This window comes from Lampetra fluviatilis, chromosome 81 (genome assembly GCF_964198595.1).
Source record: "Lampetra fluviatilis chromosome 81, kcLamFluv1.1, whole genome shotgun sequence".
NCBI classification, from domain to species: domain Eukaryota; kingdom Metazoa; phylum Chordata; class Hyperoartia; order Petromyzontiformes; family Petromyzontidae; genus Lampetra; species Lampetra fluviatilis.
The window spans coordinates 1,890,778-1,903,521 of NC_136355.1; the positions used below are offsets into that span (position 1 = coordinate 1,890,778).

At 50.5% G+C, this 12,744-nt stretch overlaps 1 protein-coding gene across 1 annotated transcript in view; it reads right to left on the bottom strand.

The window, feature by feature from the left end:
• The window catches only part of LOC144953709 (protein Hook homolog 3-like), a 40,581-nt gene that overhangs the window by 17,850 nt on the left and 9,987 nt on the right, over positions 1-12,744 (bottom strand). Inside the window, exons 4-6 of the mRNA XM_078884269.1 lie at positions 9,854-9,936; positions 5,584-5,684; positions 4,488-4,592 (exon numbers count right to left, since the gene is read on the bottom strand). Of these exons, the coding sequence (XP_078740395.1) occupies positions 4,488-4,592; positions 5,584-5,634 (156 nt within the window). The 5' untranslated portion in view covers positions 5,635-5,684; positions 9,854-9,936. The remainder of the gene's footprint in view (positions 1-4,487; positions 4,593-5,583; positions 5,685-9,853; positions 9,937-12,744) is intronic.

Consider the following 12,744-nt stretch of genomic DNA (forward strand, 5'->3'; position numbering starts at 1 on the left):
CTGAGTGACTGACTGAGTGACTGACTGAGTGACTGACTGAGTGACTGACTGAGTGGTGAGTGAGACCTCTTTCGTCATGATGAGCCTGTCTCTCTCCAGGAGTTGATTTCTCAGCGTCTGAGACTCGGTGAGTGGGTGACTGGGTGACTGACTGACTGAGTGACTGACTGAGTGAGTGACTGAGTGACTGACTGAGTGACTGAGTGACTGAGTGACTGAGTGAGACCTCTTTCGTCATGATGAGCCTGTCTCTCTCCAGGAGTTGATTTCTCAGCGTCTGAGACTCGGTGAGTGGGTGACTGAGTGACTGACTGAGTGACTGAGTGAGACCTCTTTCGTCATGATGAGCCTGTCTCTCTCCAGGAGTTGATTTCTCAGCGTCTGAGACTCGGTGAGTGGGTGACTGGGTGACTGACTGACTGAGTGACTGACTGAGTGAGTGACTGAGTGACTGAGTGACTGAGTGAGACCTCTTTCGTCATGATGAGCCTGTCTCTCTCCAGGAGTTGATTTCTCAGCGTCTGAGACTCGGTGAGTGGGTGACTGAGTGACTGACTGAGTGACTGAGTGACTGACTGACTGAGTGACTGACTGACTGAGTGACTGAGTGAGTGACTGAGTGACTGACTGAGTGAGTGAGTGAGACCTCTTTCGTCATGATGAGCCTGTCTCTCTCCAGGAGTTGACTTCTCAGCGTCTGAGACTCGGTGAGTGGGTGACTGGGTGACTGGGTGACTGACTGACTGAGTGACTGACTGAGTGACTGACTGAGTGACTGACTGAGTGACTGACTGAGTGACTGACTGAGTGGTGAGTGAGACCTCTTTCGTCATGATGAGCCTGTCTCTCTCCAGGAGTTGATTTCTCAGCGTCTGAGACTCGGTGAGTGGGTGACTGGGTGACTGACTGACTGAGTGACTGACTGAGTGAGTGACTGAGTGACTGACTGAGTGACTGAGTGACTGAGTGACTGAGTGAGACCTCTTTCGTCATGATGAGCCTGTCTCTCTCCAGGAGTTGATTTCTCAGCGTCTGAGACTCGGTGAGTGGGTGACTGAGTGACTGACTGAGTGACTGAGTGAGACCTCTTTCGTCATGATGAGCCTGTCTCTCTCCAGGAGTTGATTTCTCAGCGTCTGAGACTCGGTGAGTGGGTGACTGGGTGACTGACTGACTGAGTGACTGACTGAGTGAGTGACTGAGTGACTGAGTGACTGAGTGACTGAGTGAGACCTCTTTCGTCATGATGAGCCTGTCTCTCTCCAGGAGTTGATTTCTCAGCGTCTGAGACTCGGTGAGTGGGTGACTGAGTGACTGACTGAGTGACTGAGTGACTGACTGACTGAGTGACTGACTGACTGAGTGACTGAGTGAGTGACTGAGTGACTGACTGAGTGACTGACTGACTGAGTGACTGAGTGAGACCTCTTTCGTCATGATGAGCCTGTCTCTCTCCAGGAGTTGATTTCTCAGCGTCTGAGACTCGGTGAGTGGGTGACTGAGTGACTGACTGAGTGACTGAGTGACTGACTGACTGAGTGACTGACTGACTGAGTGACTGAGTGAGTGACTGAGTGACTGACTGAGTGACTGACTGACTGAGTGACTGAGTGAGACCTCTTTCGTCATGATGAGCCTGTCTCTCTCCAGGAGTTGATTTCTCAGCGTCTGAGACTCGGTGAGTGGGTGACTGAGTGACTGACTGAGTGACTGAGTGACTGACTGACTGAGTGACTGACTGACTGAGTGACTGAGTGAGTGACTGAGTGACTGACTGAGTGACTGACTGACTGAGTGACTGAGTGAGACCTCTTTCGTCATGATGAGCCTGTCTCTCTCCAGGAGTTGATTTCTCAGCGTCTGAGACTCGGTGAGTGGGTGACTGGGTGACTGAGTGACTGAATGACTGACTGAGTGACTGAGTGACTGACTGACTGACTGAGTGACTGACTGAGTGACTGAGTGACTGAGTGACTGAGTGAGACCTCTTTCGTCATGATGAGCCTGTCTCTCTCCAGGAGTTGATTTCTCAGCGTCTGAGACTCGGTGAGTGGGTGACTGGGTGACTGACTGACTGAATGACTGACTGACTGAGTGACTGAGTGACTGACTGACTGACTGAGTGACTGACTGAGTGACTGAGTGACTGAGTGACTGAGTGACTGAGTGAGACCTCTTTCGTCATGATGAGTCTGTCTCTCTCCAGGAGTTGATTTCTCAGCGTCTGAGACTCGGTGAGTGGGTGACTGGGTGACTGACTGAGTGACTGACTGACTGAGTGACTGACTGACTGACTGAGTGACTGACTGACTGAGTGACTGACTGAGTGAGTGAGTGAGACCTCTTTCGTCATGATGAGCCTGTCTCTCTCCAGGAGTTGACTTCTCAGCGTCTGAGACTCGGTGAGTGGGTGACTGGGTGACTGGGTGACTGACTGACTGAGTGACTGACTGAGTGACTGACTGAGTGACTGACTGAGTGACTGACTGAGTGACTGACTGAGTGGTGAGTGAGTGAGACCTCTTTCGTCATGATGAGCCTGTCTCTCTCCAGGAGTTGATTTCTCAGCGTCTGAGACTCGGTGAGTGGGTGACTGGGTGACTGAGTGACTGAATGACTGACTGAGTGACTGAGTGACTGACTGACTGACTGAGTGACTGACTGAGTGACTGAGTGACTGAGTGACTGAGTGAGACCTCTTTCGTCATGATGAGCCTGTCTCTCTCCAGGAGTTGATTTCTCAGCGTCTGAGACTCGGTGAGTGGGTGACTGGGTGACTGACTGACTGAATGACTGAGTGACTGACTGAGTGACTGACTGAGTGACTGACTGAGTGACTGACTGACTGAGTGACTGACTGACTGACTGAGTGACTGACTGAGTGACTGAGTGACTGAGTGACTGAGTGAGACCTCTTTCGTCATGATGAGCCTGTCTCTCTCCAGGAGTTGATTTCTCAGCGTCTGAGACTCGGTGAGTGGGTGACTGACTGACTGAATGACTGACTGACTGAGTGACTGAGTGACTGACTGACTGACTGAGTGACTGACTGAGTGACTGAGTGACTGAGTGACTGAGTGACTGAGTGAGACCTCTTTCGTCATGATGAGCCTGTCTCTCTCCAGGAGTTGATTTCTCAGCGTCTGAGACTCGGTGAGTGGGTGACTGGGTGACTGACTGAGTGACTGACTGAGTGACTGACTGACTGACTGAGTGACTGACTGACTGAGTGACTGACTGAGTGAGTGAGTGAGACCTCTTTCGTCATGATGAGCCTGTCTCTCTCCAGGAGTTGACTTCTCAGCGTCTGAGACTCGGTGAGTGGGTGACTGGGTGACTGGGTGACTGACTGACTGAGTGACTGACTGAGTGACTGACTGAGTGACTGACTGAGTGACTGACTGAGTGACTGACTGAGTGGTGAGTGAGTGAGACCTCTTTCGTCATGATGAGCCTGTCTCTCTCCAGGAGTTGATTTCTCAGCGTCTGAGACTCGGTGAGTGGGTGACTGGGTGACTGAGTGACTGAATGACTGACTGAGTGACTGAGTGACTGACTGACTGAGTGACTGACTGAGTGACTGAGTGACTGAGTGACTGAGTGAGACCTCTTTCGTCATGATGAGCCTGTCTCTCTCCAGGAGTTGATTTCTCAGCGTCTGAGACTCGGTGAGTGGGTGACTGAGTGACTGACTGAGTGACTGAGTGACTGACTGACTGAGTGACTGACTGACTGAGTGACTGAGTGAGTGACTGAGTGACTGACTGAGTGACTGACTGACTGAGTGACTGAGTGAGACCTCTTTCGTCATGATGAGCCTGTCTCTCTCCAGGAGTTGATTTCTCAGCGTCTGAGACTCGGTGAGTGGGTGACTGAGTGACTGACTGAGTGACTGAGTGACTGACTGACTGAGTGACTGACTGACTGAGTGACTGAGTGACTGAGTGACTGAGTGAGACCTCTTTCGTCATGATGAGCCTGTCTCTCTCCAGGAGTTGATTTCTCAGCGTCTGAGACTTGGTGAGTGGGTGACTGAGTGACTGACTGAGTGACTGAGTGACTGACTGAGTGACTGAGTGACTGACTGAGTGACTGAGTGACTGAGTGACTGAGTGAGACCTCTTTCGTCATGATGAGCCTGTCTCTCTCCAGGAGTTGATTTCTCAGCGTCTGAGACTCGGTGAGTGGGTGACTGAGTGACTGACTGAGTGACTGAGTGACTGACTGAGTGACTGAGTGACTGACTGAGTGACTGAGTGACTGAGTGAGACCTCTTTCGTCATGATGAGCCTGTCTCTCTCCAGGAGTTGATTTCTCAGCGTCTGAGACTCGGTGAGTGGGTGACTGAGTGACTGACTGAGTGACTGAGTGACTGAGTGACTGAGTGACTGACTGAGTGACTGACTGAGTGACTGAGTGACTGAGTGACTGACTGACTGACTGAGTGACTGACTGACTGAGTGACTGACTGAGTGACTGAGTGAGACCTCTTTCGTCATGATGAGCCTGTCTCTCTCCAGGAGTTGATTTCTCAGCGTCTGAGACTCGGGGACGTTGCCAGGATTCTGCTTTGGGTCCAGAGTACGGATCACCTGCACAGGACACACAGTACATACAGTGCATACAGTACACACAGTACATACAGTACATACAGTGCACACAGTACATACAGCACACACAGTACACACACCACATACAGTACATACAGTACACAGTACACACAGTGCATACAGTACACACAGCACATACAGAACATACAGTACATAGTGCATACAGTGCATACAGTACATACAGTGCATACAGTACATACAGTGCATACAGTGCACACACATTGCACACACAGTACAGTACACACAGTACATACAGTGCACACAGTACACCCAGTACACACAGTGCACACACAGTACACACAGTACAGTACACACAGTACACATACAGTACACACACACAGTGACACACACACAGTGACACACACAGTACACACAGTACAGTACACAGTACAGTACACACACAGTACAGTACACACACAGTGACACACACACACACAGTGACACACACACACACAGTGACACACAGTACAGTACACAGTACAGTACACACACAGTACAGTACACACACAGTGACACACACACACACAGTGACACACACACACAGTACACACAGTACAGTACACAGTACAGTACACACACAGTACAGTACACACACAGTACACACACACACAGTACAGTACACACACACACAGTACACACACACACACAGTACACACAGTGACACACACACACAGTACAGTACACACAGTGACACACACACACAGTACACACACACAGTACACAGACAGTACAGTACACACGCAGTACAGTACACAGTACAGTACACACACAGTACAGTACACACACACACAGTGCACACAGTGACACACACACACAGTACAGTACACACACAGTACAGTACACACACACAGTACACACACAGTACACACAGTACAGTACACACACAGTACACACACAGTACAGTACACACACAGTACAGTACACACACAGCACAGTACACACACAGTACAGTACACACACACACCGTACTCACGCTCTTGGCTTTCTCCAGGTAGCGCTTGTAGCGCTCCTCCATAATCCTCATGTCCTCATCCTTCTTCTTGAAGCTCTCCTCAAGATCCTCCGCTCGCTCCCCTGGGGAGAGAGACACGGGGAGAGAGACACGGTGAGAGAGACACAGAGACACGGGGAGAGAGACACGGTGAGAGAGACACGGTGAGAGACACGGGGACACAGAGACATGTCCTCATCCTTCTTCTTGAAGCTCTCCTCAAGATCCTCCGCTCGCTCCCCTGGGGAGAGAGACACGGGGTGAGACACGGTGAGACACGGTGAGAGAGACACAGAGACACGGGGAGAGAGAGAGAGAGACACGGTGAGAGAGACACAGAGACACAGAGACATGTCCTCATCCTTCTTCTTGAAGCTCTCCTCAAGATCCTCCGCTCGCTCCCCTGGGGAGAGAGACACGGGGTGAGACACGGTGAGACACGGTGAGAGAGACACAGAGACACGGGGAGAGAGAGAGAGAGACACGGTGAGAGAGACACAGAGACACAGAGACATGTCCTCATCCTTCTTCTTGAAGCTCTCCTCAAGATCCTCCACTCGCTCCCCTGGGGAGAGAGACACAGGGACACGGGGAGAGAGACACGGGGAGAGAGACACGGGGAGAGACACGGTGAGAGAGACACGGGGAGAGAGACACGGTGAGAGACACGGGGACACAGAGACATGTCCTCATCCTTCTTCTTGAAGCTCTCCTCAAGATCCTCCACTCGCTCCCCTGGGGAGAGAGACACAGGGACACGGGGAGAGAGACACGGGGAGAGAGACACGGGGAGAGACACGGTGAGAGAGACACGGGGAGAGAGACACGGTGAGAGACACGGGGACACAGAGACATGTCCTCATCCTTCTTCTTGAAGCTCTCCTCAAGATCCTCCACTCGCTCCCCTAGGGAGAGAGACACGGGGAGAGAGACACGGGGAGAGAGACACAGAGACACAGAGACATGTCCTCATCCTTCTTCTTGAAGCTCTCCTCAAGATCCTCCACTCGCTCCCCTGGGGGGAGAGACACGGTGAGAGAGACACAGAGACACGGGGAGAGAGAGAGAGACACGGTGAGAGAGAGACACGGTGAGAGACACGGGGACACAGAGACATGTCCTCATCCTTCTTCTTGAAGCTCTCCTCAAGATCCTCCACTCGCTCCCCTGGGGGGAGAGAGACACAGGGACACGGGGAGAGAGACACGGGGAGAGAGACACAGAGACACGGGGAGAGAGACACGGGGAGAGAGACACGGGGTGAGACACGGGGAGAGAGAGAGACACGGTGAGAGACACGGGGAGAGAGACACGGGGACACAGAGACATGTCCTCATCCTTCTTCTTGAAGCTCTCCTCAAGATCCTCCACTCGCTCACCTGGGGAGAGAGACACAGGGACACGGGGAGAGAGACACGGGGAGAGAGACACGGGGTGAGACACGGGGAGAGAGAGAGACACGGTGAGAGAGAGACACGGGGAGAGAGACACGGGGACACAGAGACATGTCCTCATCCTTCTTCTTGAAGCTCTCCTCAAGATCCTCCACTCGCTCCCCTAGGGAGAGAGACACAGGGAGACACGGTGAGACACGGTGAGAGAGACACAGAGACACGGGGAGAGAGACACGGGGAGAGAGAGACACGGTGAGAGAGACACGGGGACACAGAGACATGTCCTCATCCTTCTTCTTGAAACTCTCCTCAAGATCCTCCGCTCGCTCCCCTGGGGAGAGAGACACGGGGTGAGACACGGGGAGAGAGACACGGGGAGACACGGGGAGAGAGACACAGGGAGACACGGAGACACAGAGACACGGTGAGAGAGACACAGAGAGAGAGACACGGGGTGAGACACGGGGAGACACGGGGAGAGAGACACGGTGAGAGAGACACGGGGAGAGAGACACGGGGAGAGAGACACGGGGAGAGAGACACGGGGAGAGAGACACGGGGAGACACGGGGAGAGAGACACGGGGAGACACGGGGAGAGAGACACGGGGAGAGAGACACGGGGAGAGAGACACGGGGAGAGAGACACGGGGAGACACGGGGAGAGAGACACGGGGAGACACGGGGAGAGAGACACGGGGAGAGAGACACGGTGAGAGACACGGGGAGAGAGAGAGAGACACGGGGAGAGAGACACGGGGAGAGAGACACGGGGAGAGAGACACGGGGACAGAGATACGGGGAGAGAGACACGGGGAGAGAGACACGGGGAGAGAGACACGGGGAGAGAGACACGGGGAGACACGGGTAGAGAGACACGGGGAGAGAGACACGGGGAGACACGGGGAGAGAGACACGGGGAGAGAGACACGGGGACAGAGACACGGAAATACACGGGGAGAGAGAGACGGTGAGAGACACTGTGTGTGTGTGTCACTGTGTGTGTCACTGTGTGTGTCTCTGTGTGTGTGTCACTGTGTGTGTCACTGTGTGTCACTGTGTGTGTCACTGTGTGTGTCACTGTGTGTGTGTGTGTCACTGTGTGTGTCACTGTGTGTGTCACTGTGTGTGTGTCACTGTGTGTGTGTGTGTCACTGTGTGTGTGTGTGTCACTGTGTGTGCCTCTGTGTGTGTCACTGTGTGTGTCACTGTGTGTGTCACTGTGTGTGTGTCACTGTGTGTGTGTCACTGTGTGTGTGTCACTGTGTGTGTGTCACTGTGTGTGTGTCACTGTGTGTGTCACTGTGTGTGTCACTGTGTGTGTGTCACTGTGTGTGTCACTGTGTGTGTGTCACTGTGTGTGTGTCACTGTGTGTGTCACTGTGTGTGTGTGTCACTGTGTGTGTCACTGTGTGTGTGTGCCTCTGTGTGTGTCACTGTGTGTGTCACTGTGTGTGTGTCACTGTGTGTGTGTCACTGTGTGTGTCACTGTGTGTGTCACTGTGTGTGTGTGCCTCTGTGTGTGTCACTGTGTGTGTCACTGTGTGTGTGTCACTGTGTGTGTCACTGTATGTGTCACTGTGTGTGTCACTGTGTGTGTGTGCCTCTGTGTGTGTCACTGTGTGTGTCACTGTGTGTGTGTCACTGTGTGTGTCACTGTGTGTGTCACTGTGTGTGTCACTGTGTGTGTCACTGTGTGTGTGTGTCACTGTGTGTGTCACTGTGTGTGTCACTGTGTGTGTCACTGTGTGTGTCTCTGTGTGTGTGTGTCACTGTGTGTGTCACTGTGTGTGTCTGTGTGTGTCACTGTGTGTGTCTGTGTGTGTGTCTGTGTGTGTGTGTCACTGTGTGTGTCACTGTGTGTGTCACTGTGTGTGTCACTGTGTGTGTCTGTGTGTGTGTGTGTCACTGTGTGTGTCACTGTGTGTGTCACTGTGTGTGTCACTGTGTGTGTCACTGTGTGTGTGTGTGTCACTGTGTGTGTCACTGTGTGTGTCACTGTGTGTGTCTGTGTGTGTGTGTGTCACTGTGTGTGTCACTGTGTGTGTCACTGTGTGTGTCACTGTGTGTGTCACTGTGTGTGTGTGTGTCACTGTGTGTGTCACTGTGTGTGTCACTGTGTGTGTCACTGTGTGTGTCACTGTGTGTGTGTGTGTCACTGTGTGTGTCACTGTGTGTGTCACTGTGTGTGTCACTGTGTGTGTGTGTGTCACTGTGTGTGTCACTGTGTGTGTCACTGTGTGTGTCACTGTGTGTGTGTGTGTCACTGTGTGTGTCACTGTGTGTGTCACTGTGTGTGTGTCACTGTGTGTGTCACTGTGTGTGTGTGTGTCACTGTGTGTGTCACTGTGTGTGTCACTGTGTGTGTCACTGTGTGTGTCACTGTGTGTGTGTGTGTCACTGTGTGTGTCACTGTGTGTGTCACTGTGTGTGTCACTGTGTGTGTGTGTGTCACTGTGTGTGTCACTGTGTGTGTCACTGTGTGTGTCACTGTGTGTGTCACTGTGTGTGTGTCACTGTGTGTGTCACTGTGTGTGTCACTGTGTGTGTCACTGTGTGTGTGTCACTGTGTGTGTGTGTGTCACTGTGTGTGTCACTGTGTGTGTCACTGTGTGTGTCACTGTGTGTGTCACTGTGTGTGTGTGTCACTGTGTGTGTGTCACTGTGTGTGTCACTGTGTGTGTCACTGTGTGTGTCACTGTGTGTGTGTGTGTCACTGTGTGTGTGTGTGTCACTGTGTGTGTCACTGTGTGTGTGTGTGTCACTGTGTGTGTCACTGTGTGTGTCACTGTGTGTGTGTGTGTCACTGTGTGTGTCACTGTGTGTGTGTGTCACTGTGTGTGTGTGTGTCACTGCGTACAAGCTGCTCTGTAGCGAGTCTCCGTGTCACTGAGAGTGTCACTTTTCCTCTGAAGCTCCACCTGGAGCTCACGCAGCTTCTCCCTGTGAGATTAACAACATCAACAACAACAACAACATCAACAACATCATCAACAACATCATCATCAACATCAACAACAACATCATCAACAACAACAACATCAACAACAACATCAACAACATCATCATCATCAACAACAACAACAACAACATCAACAACATCATCAACAACATCATCAACAACATCATCAACAACATCAACAACAACAACAACATCAACAACAACATCAACAACAACATCAACAACAACATCAACAACATCATCAACAACATCAACAACAACAACAACATCAACAACATCATCAACAACAACATCAACAACATCATCAACAACAATAACAACAACATCAACAACAACATCATCAACATCAACAACAACATCATCAACATCAACAACAACATCATCAACAATAACAACATCAACATCAACAACAACATCAACAACATCATCAACAACATCAACAACAACAACATCAACAACATCATCAACAACAACAACAACATCAACAACATCATCAACAACAACATCAACAACAACAACAACATCATCAACAACATCAACAACAACAACAACATCAACAACATCATCAACAACATCATCAACAACATCATCAACAACATCAACAACAACAACAACATCAACAACAACATCAACAACAACATCAACAACAACATCAACAACATCATCAACAACATCAACAACAACAACAACATCAACAACATCATCAACAACAACATCAACAACATCATCAACAACAATAACAACAACATCAACAACAACATCATCAACATCAACAACAACATCATCAACATCAACAACAACATCATCAACAACAACAACATCAACATCAACAACAACATCAACAACATCATCATCATCAACAACAACAACAACAACATCAACAACATCATCAACAACATCATCAACAACATCATCATCATCATCAACAACAACAACATCATCAACATCATCATCAACATCATCAACAACATCATCAACAACATCATCATCATCAACATCAACAACAACATCATCAACATCATCATCAACATCATCATCATCAACATCAACATCATTATCAATAAATAAAAAATGTGTGTGTCTCTGTGTGTGTCTCTGTGTGTGTCACTGTGTGTGTCTCTGTGTCTCTGTGTGTGTCTGTGTGTGTGTGTCTCTGTGTGTGTCTCTGTGTGTGTCACTGTGTGTGTCTCTGTGTCTCTGTGTGTGTCTGTGTGTGTGTGTCTCTGTGTGTGTCTGTGTGTGTGTGTCTCTGTGTGTGTCTCTGTGTGTGTGTCTCTGTGTGTGTCTCTGTGTGTCTGTGTGTGTGTGTCTGTGTGTGTGTCTCTGTGTGTGTGTCTCTGTGTGTGTCACTGTGTGTGTCTCTGTGTGTGTCTCTGTGTGTGTCTCTGTGTGTGTCTCTGTGTGTGTCTCTGTGTGTGTCTCTGTGTGTGTCTCTGTGTGTGTCTCTGTGTGTGTCTCTGTGTGTGTCTCTGTGTGTGTCTGTGTGTGTGTGTCTCTGTGTGTGTCTCTGTGTGTGTCACTGTGTGTGTCTCTGTGTCTCTGTGTGTGTCTGTGTGTGTGTGTCTCTGTGTGTGTCTGTGTGTGTGTGTCTCTGTGTGTGTCTCTGTGTGTGTGTCTGTGTGTGTCTCTGTGTGTCTGTGTGTGTGTGTCTCTGTGTGTGTGTCTCTGTGTGTGTGTCTCTGTGTGTGTGTCTCTGTGTGTCACTGTGTGTGTCTCTGTGTGTGTCTCTGTGTGTGTCTCTGTGTGTGTCTCTGTGTGTGTCTCTGTGTGTGTCTCTGTGTCTCTGTGTGAGTCTCAGTGTGTGTCACTGTGTGTGTCTCTGTGTCTCTGTGTGTGTCTCTGTGTGTGTCTCTGTGTGTGTCTCTGTGTGTGTCTCTGTGTGTGTGTCTCTGTGTGTGTCTCTGTGTGTGTCACTGTGTGTGTCTCTGTGTCTCTGTGTGTGTCTGTGTGTGTGTGTCTCTGTGTGTGTCTCTGTGTGTGTCACTGTGTGTGTCTCTGTGTCTCTGTGTGTGTCTGTGTGTGTGTGTCTCTGTGTGTGTCTGTGTGTGTGTGTCTCTGTGTGTGTCTCTGTGTGTGTGTCTCTGTGTGTGTCTCTGTGTGTCTGTGTGTGTGTGTCTCTGTGTGTGTGTCTCTGTGTGTGTGTCTGTGTGTGTCTCTGTGTGTCTGTGTGTGTGTGTCTCTGTGTGTGTGTCTCTGTGTGTGTGTCTCTGTGTGTGTGTCTCTGTGTGTGTCTCTGTGTGTGTCTCTGTGTGTGTCTCTGTGTGTGTCTCTGTGTGTGTCTCTGTGTGTGTCTCTGTGTGTGTCTCTGTGTGAGTCTCTGTGTGTGTCTCTGTGTGTGTCACTGTGTGTGTCTCTGTGTGTGTCTCTGTGTGTGTCTCTGTATGTGTCTCTGTGTGTGTCTCTGTGTGTGTCTCTGTGTGTGTCTCTGTGTGTGTCTGTGTGTGTGTGTCTCTGTGTGTGTCTCTGTGTGTGTCACTGTGTGTGTCTCTGTGTCTCTGTGTGTGTCTGTGTGTGTGTGTCTCTGTGTGTGTCTGTGTGTGTGTGTCTCTGTGTGTGTCTCTGTGTGTGTGTCTGTGTGTGTCTCTGTGTGTCTGTGTGTGTGTGTCTCTGTGTGTGTGTCTCTGTGTGTGTGTCTCTGTGTGTGTGTCTCTGTGTGTGTCACTGTGTGTGTCTCTGTGTGTGTCTCTGTGTGTGTCTCTGTGTGTCTCTGTGTGTGTCTCTGTGTGTGTCTCTGTGTCTCTGTGTGAGTCTCTGTGTGTGTCACTGTGTGTGTCTCTGTGTCTCTGTGT